This window comes from Otolemur garnettii, unplaced genomic scaffold, assembly GCF_000181295.1.
Source record: "Otolemur garnettii isolate 467f Iridium unplaced genomic scaffold, OtoGar3 scaffold00013, whole genome shotgun sequence".
Taxonomy (NCBI): domain Eukaryota; kingdom Metazoa; phylum Chordata; class Mammalia; order Primates; family Galagidae; genus Otolemur; species Otolemur garnettii.
Window position 1 is genome coordinate 8168131 of NW_003852408.1, and position 6562 is coordinate 8174692.

Below are 6562 nucleotides of genomic sequence, written 5' to 3' on the forward strand. Positions count from 1 at the left end.
AAAAAAAAAAAAAAAAGCGAGTGGACGTTCCCTACAGAAGAGAAAAAAAACTGAGAATTAAATAGTACACCACACCTGGGCACATACGGGGAAAGCCTCCGCTACAAGGGGTAGCTGGCTCCATCCCTCCTCTCCTGTCCCCGGCGGCCTGGCCCTCTGCGGTCCCGCCCAGCTCTGAAATGACAATTGCCCATTTTTCTCCCAGGGACAGGAACTACCTACTGAGGAATGGTAGCTTTTCCCACTTCGTGGCTCACGCTCTTCCTTTGGTTATAATGTGTTAACACAGGTGAACCCCAAGGAGTTGGACCCCAAATACGCCTACATCCAGGTGACCTATGTCACACCATTCTTTGAGGAAAAGGAAATTGAGGACCGGAAGACAGACTTCGAAATGCACCACAACATCAACCGCTTTGTCTTCGAGACGCCCTTCACCCTGTCGGGCAAGAAGCACGGAGGGGTGGCCGAGCAGTGCAAGCGGCGCACCGTCCTGACGAGTAGGTGCCGGCAGGGGGCAGCCGCGGGGCGCCTGGGTCAGCACGGGCCCCAGAGTTAGCTGGCCAGGTCCAGGAGCCCAGGGCTATTTCAGTCCCACAAGCCCAGTTTGAAAATGCTTGCCAGCGAGAGCAGGTGTCCGCCTCCATTCTCTCTTAAGAGGCAGAGCCTTGTCTGGGCATGGTGCCTCAGGCCTGTAATCTCAGAATTTCGGAAGGCCAAGACAGGAGGATCACTTGAGGCCAGGAATTGGAGACCATTCTGGACGACACAGGGAGATGCTATCTCTACAAAAAATAGAAAAATTAGCTGAGCCCTCGCCACTCCAGGTGGTGAGCACCTATAGTCCACCTACTGGGAGGGCTGAGGGGCTGGGGCAGGAGGTAGGCTGGATCCCACGAGTTTGAGGTTCTAGTGAGCTCTGATTCACACTGCTCACTGCACTCCAGCCTGGGCAATAGAGCAAGCACCTGTCTCTAGAAAAAGAAACTCTTGAGAAGTCAACCAGAGCAGGAATTGTCAGTACAGTTACTTTACACACCTGTTCCTTTAGGTTTTATATCACAAGGGTCATGGGTCAGCATCCTGGGAAAGGCACAGGGTGCCATGAGCTTGCTGTCCTCTCTCCACTCTCCCTGACACACCGTCATTCCTCCAGGGTTAGAAGTTCTCATAGTTGTGTACTTTAAGGCAAGATTCCAAACGCTCTGGGATTCAGATTCTCCATCTGTAAGATGAATGCAGACGTTGACCCCAGCGTCCCTGCAGCACTGTCTAGACCCCCCACGAGCCAGTCACCCTCTCATTCATCCCACACATATTTAAAGAGTGCCCACGAGGTGCTGGGCACTGCTAGTGCAAATAAATAAAACATTCTTTCCCTCAAGTTGCTCATGGTCTGTTCAAGTAAAGAGTCAAGTAAAAATAAGGCAAGGATTTCAGGTGAGCATAGTGTGAGACATGAAAGGGGAACTCACATCAGGGGCTCCTGAGGCAGATGAGGGGAAAGGTGGACACAGACATACTGCAGGGAATGAGACGCTCCCTGTGTTGAGAGATAGCAATCTCCGGATTGTTTAGTACTGACATCCAAACTGTAAGGAACTTATCCAGGGCTTTCATAATTAAAAAACAAATCTAGAACAAAGCTCTAACAATACACACTATTCTTTATAGACTGAAGCATTGGGGGATTGTGGTGTTGTATAGTTCACGTTTGGTTTACAAGTTGCGTTGGAGCTGTGATCTTTTCGGTATTGAGCAACTCTAAAGATCTAGATGAGCCCTGAGCAGGAGGACAGGTTGGCAGTGAAGGAAGAAGAGCCCACCAGGCCAGGGGATCTGGGACAATAGCTCAGAGGGCTGAGAGAGGAAGGCACCTCGCAGAAAAGAATAACTCCCATGTTAAAGAAACATGCAGAATGGATGTGCTGTGTGCTTTGAAATAATCTAAGACCCTCTGGACCTGCAGAGGAGCCCTTCCCCCTTCACTAACCCTCCACCTGAAACTCATTTCTGTGGCTTCTGTGCAGCAAGTCACTTGTTCCCCTACGTGAAGAAGAGAATCCAAGTCATCAGCCAGGCAAGCACAGAACTGAACCCGATTGAAGTGGCGATTGATGAGATGTCCAAGAAGGTTTCCGAGCTTAATCAGCTTTGCACAATGGAAGAAGTGGACATGATCCGGCTGCAGCTCAAACTCCAAGGAAGCGTCAGCGTGAAGGTGAGTGAACTTGACCGGGGCTGAGATCAGCCAAATGAGCTCAAACTCCAACGGAGTATCAGCATGAAGGTGAGTGAACTTGACCAGGGCTGAGATTAGCCAACGAAACCAGGCATAAAATAACATGGGGACTGTTTTACAAAAAATAAAAGAAACGTTTTTCTATACCCTTATAGAAATGTTTGCTATACCCTTATTGAAACGTTTTCAATACCCTTATCTGAGTCTTTAAAATTGTGATTAGTTGTACACGCACATTGATGCTATCCAGTACTTGTAGATAAGCCTTTCTTAAGTTTAGCGGAAATAAAATTTCTTCTTCCTCATCTCTGCCATCCCATCTATATCTGTATCCTAAAGAATGAATGAAATAATGAATAAGAGCCTTTTAAAATGGTTCCAAAACAAATAAAATATGTTTATTAGTTCATAAAAGGTACATGAGTGTTTGTCTAGCAGGGTTGAGACAGGTAGACAGCGGGCGTGCTCACAGCGAGTAGTTGAAGGAAACAGAATAAATAGATGTCATTCACAAGAATGAGCAGCTTTAGGGAAGCCAGCAAGGGTGTCACCATCCTAGACCTGAAGGTACAAGGAGAGGAGGGTTAGTGGAAGCAGATGGGGAAGCTGAGAGGCCCCTCTGATGGCACATGGATGGACAGGTGTGGCCTCTGCTGGAGGAAGCCCTGGGGCTCGGTACCCTGACCAGGACCGCACAGGTGAGGTGAGGAAGGCACTCACCTTAGGCATGAAATTTAAAGGATCCTGAAACAACTCAGTAATCAAGAGAAAATAATATTTTGATGTGATTTTTTTTAAAATCAAACTTAATTTCAAATACCCATACAGAACAAAGTATTACAATTTTAAATAAAGGCAGGCCAGTAACAGCATCCTGGACAGCTACACTGGAACCTGAGGCCAGAGAAGAAATTAATGATGCTGATGGTGACTCCACTGTCCTCTCCCCTCCCACTCCTGTCTGTGTTCCCTACTGGCTGAGAAGAAAGAAGCCATTAGCCTTAGTCCCTACAGGAAGGCTTCCCTAGGCCCCTGGCTGAGTGGGGGAGAGTAGAGATGGCATCTGGAGAAGCAAAATGATGGTACATCCAGTGCCATTTACTGCACCTGCCACCCTGGCCATCTGGCTTCCTTCTCCCTTTACTTTATTCCTTCCCAAGCCTGGCAGCCACATTTAAAGATTGCATGCACTAAGGAACATGGTCTCCGCCATCAGTGTGAGCACACATAGAGCCTGGCATGGTGTGTTCATTCTGCAAATCCCACAAATGCCTCCTTAGGCTGGAATCTAAGGCAGACTGTCAGGTGAAAACACACTAAAAGAGATTCCAGGGAGGTGAGCACACCACTACCACTGTGGAATGTCCTTTCATCAAAGTTACATGTTTATTTTAATGTTAAAAAAAATCAAACATTTGATTTCACAAATTTTGAATGTAAATAAATGCGTTGGCATTAACAGGAGTGAGGGTGGTGTTCAGACGCAGATTTCTAGTACGCAGATATGGCCAAACGTGAAAGGGTGGCAAGTGGCTTGCAGTTCAGGAAGGATGGCGGTGACAGGCAGGGCCCAGGCGCAGCCTGTGTGGGCTAGTCAGAAGGGAGTGATAAACCAGGGGTGCAAAGAGGGCTGCAGGGCGGCCTGAGAGAACCGGTGCCCCACCACTGGTGTGAACCGTTGCTACTCCTTCCAGCCACGGGGAAGGCTGCCTGGAGAGGGCAGGTCATCCTCCCCAATTCCCTTCTCTCCAATAGGTTAACGCCGGCCCCATGGCCTATGCACGAGCTTTCCTTGAAGAAACCAATGCAAAGAAATACCCTGACAACCAAGTAAAGCTTCTGAAGGAGATCTTCAGGTATGCTTCCCTTTGTCGGAATAGTCTTCCTTGAATTCTTTCAGACAGGGAATCCTGAATCACTGGGGAAGCTGCCTTCAGGGTGGTAGAGGCTGTCAGCAACCCAGTTTTGAAAAGGTGCTGAACTCACTGCCAAACTGGGTTGGCTGTCAGCAACCCAGTTTTGAAAAGTTGCTGAACTCACTTGTTTGGTCTGTGTCGCTGAAGGCAATTTGCAGATGCATGTGGGCAGGCCCTTGACGTGAATGAACGCCTCATCAAGGAGGACCAGCTGGAGTACCAGGAAGAGCTGAGGTCCCACTATAGAGACATGCTCAGCGAGCTCTCTGCCGTCATGAATGAGCAGGTGAGCCTCCCACAGGCCGGGTGTGGTCGGCCGCAGGTAGAAAGCATCCATTTACCCCAGCACCCATGAGATGGGAAGGGGCCTCTCTTCTTGCTTCTGAAAACACTGCTCCTTACGTCAGCACCTTGTTGCCCAGCTGTTCTCTCTCCTGTGCACGGCACCCCTTGTGTTAAAGTAGAGATGAGATTGGGAAAAGGGAAATGTGAGAACCCACATACCTTCCATGGTTTCAGAGGTGTTTATCCAAACCATAGGAACCACTGCTCTTCTAGAATATACCGGTCTGATTGGACCCTGAGGAGCACTGGGTGGGTTCCTGCTAGGGTTTATTGCCACACTCTGTCATCCCTGCTTGAGGGCCTCTCAACCCCCATGCCGAGACATGCAGTCCCACAGCGCAGCCACTAGGGGTCTCTGTACCACACACTGGAAGAACCCAAGGACTAGTCCTGGGTGGCCTTTTACCACCAAGCTCACCTCTACAGAGGCTGGGCCCCCTACAAAGGTGCAAGACTGGGATAAAACTCAACCTCCCGCCCACAAGGAAATCATCTGTGGTTTCTGGCATGGCTCCAGCAGGTTTTGGAAGGCGGTGCACAGAATGTGGGCATTCAACAACCTCAGTGCTTTGGGGGGTGTTAAAATCAGCTGGTTGAAAGCCAAGTGCCTCTGGCCTCCTTGGCCTACTTCTCAGGTGTCCATCAACTCTCACACTCTACCTGGACGCCTCATTTATCTGTGGTCCCTTCCAGAAGTCAGATATGTTCTTTCCAGGAAAATGGAGGGCCAGAACTTCAGCTGTTCTCCCGATTGTGCCTCGTATGTATTCCAGTAACCACTCATTTTAATATTTCCACCCCTTCCTCCCTTAAATGCTCTAGCACTATTAATACTCTTCACAAAATAGGAAATGTGTTGGACAAACCTTTTATCCTAATTGCATTTTCCATATATATTTCTTTTTTCCCCCCATCTTCTCCTACCCAGATTTGTTACTCTCCATAATAGCTAGAGAAAGAAACGGCTGATTTGGCTTATATTGGAGAGAATTAATCTCCTTGCATAGGATTCCTAGCAAAGGTAGTGCTGCTTTGGGCTTCTTGAGGAGTCATGGGAACTAAATACTCAAGGGAGGTGCCTTTGATAGCCTAGGGGAAATTACACATCTAGGAATGAAACAGAAAGAAACAGCACCATGGATCTGAAAGATGAGACAGGTGGTGCGGGAAGGCTACGTCTAACTGGAAATCACATATGACCTTGAAACCTCAGGCAAAAATGCTTTTCTCTTTTTTTTCCTGGCAGCTCTGTCGAGGTCCGTGTTTATACAGCTTCTATTCCTCTGTGTCTAGTATTTCCCTCAGTACTGTAAGCAAAAGTGGTATGTTTTTCTATCCTTGTGTCTACTCTGTCTTTTGTGGCCTTCTTGTCTACCTATCTCTACATAGCCATTACTAGCATTCTACATGTTTTTATTTTATTCCATTTCAAGGTAGGTCTATGGGGGGAACACCAGGCAATTAAAACTAAAGCTGGAAACTTTGCTTTTAAAATGGATTCAGGCTGGATCTGGCGGCTCCCACCTGCAGTGCCAGCTATTTGGGAGGCTGAGATGGGAGGATAGCTTATGTCCAGGAGTTCAAGACCAATTTGGGTGATATAATTGAGGACCTCCACACATCTAAAAAAATAAAAATTCATACTCCATCAACTTCTAAAATGTATTTCAGATTTTTTTTTTTTTTTTTTTACAAAACAAAGATACAAAATAGTCAGGCATTGTGGCTGGTGCCTATAGTCCCAACTACTTAGGAAGCTGAGGCAAGAGAATCCCTTGAGCCCAGGAATCTGAGGTTGTTGTGAGCTAAGACACCAAGGTACCAAGGGCAACAAATGGAGACTCTGTCTCCAGAAAAAAAAAAGAAGAAAAAAAAAAATTAAAAGGAGAGAAAAGTGGTTTCTTTTCTAGGAAACCTTTGCTAAGAAGCAAAATTTGGCTCTATGCTCCCTGGAAACTGGCACGAAGAAAAGGAACTGATAGATGATATGGGTCTTGCTAGTCAGTAAAAGAAAAAGATCTGTTTGCAGGAAAGATAAACTTTTTCCTGTCCTTGGCTT

The 6562-nt window shown here is 47.3% G+C and overlaps 1 protein-coding gene across 3 annotated transcripts in view; it reads left to right on the forward strand.

Annotated features, from left to right (window-relative positions):
- The window catches only part of DOCK10 (dedicator of cytokinesis 10), a 194932-nt gene that overhangs the window by 186038 nt on the left and 2332 nt on the right, over window positions 1-6562 (forward strand). For all 3 annotated transcript variants that reach the window (XM_023510352.1, XM_023510353.1, XM_003784896.2), the window contains exons 52-55: window positions 290-500; window positions 2031-2221; window positions 3998-4098; window positions 4306-4444. In XM_023510352.1, the coding sequence (XP_023366120.1) occupies window positions 290-500; window positions 2031-2221; window positions 3998-4098; window positions 4306-4444 (642 nt within the window). The remainder of the gene's footprint in view (window positions 1-289; window positions 501-2030; window positions 2222-3997; window positions 4099-4305; window positions 4445-6562) is intronic.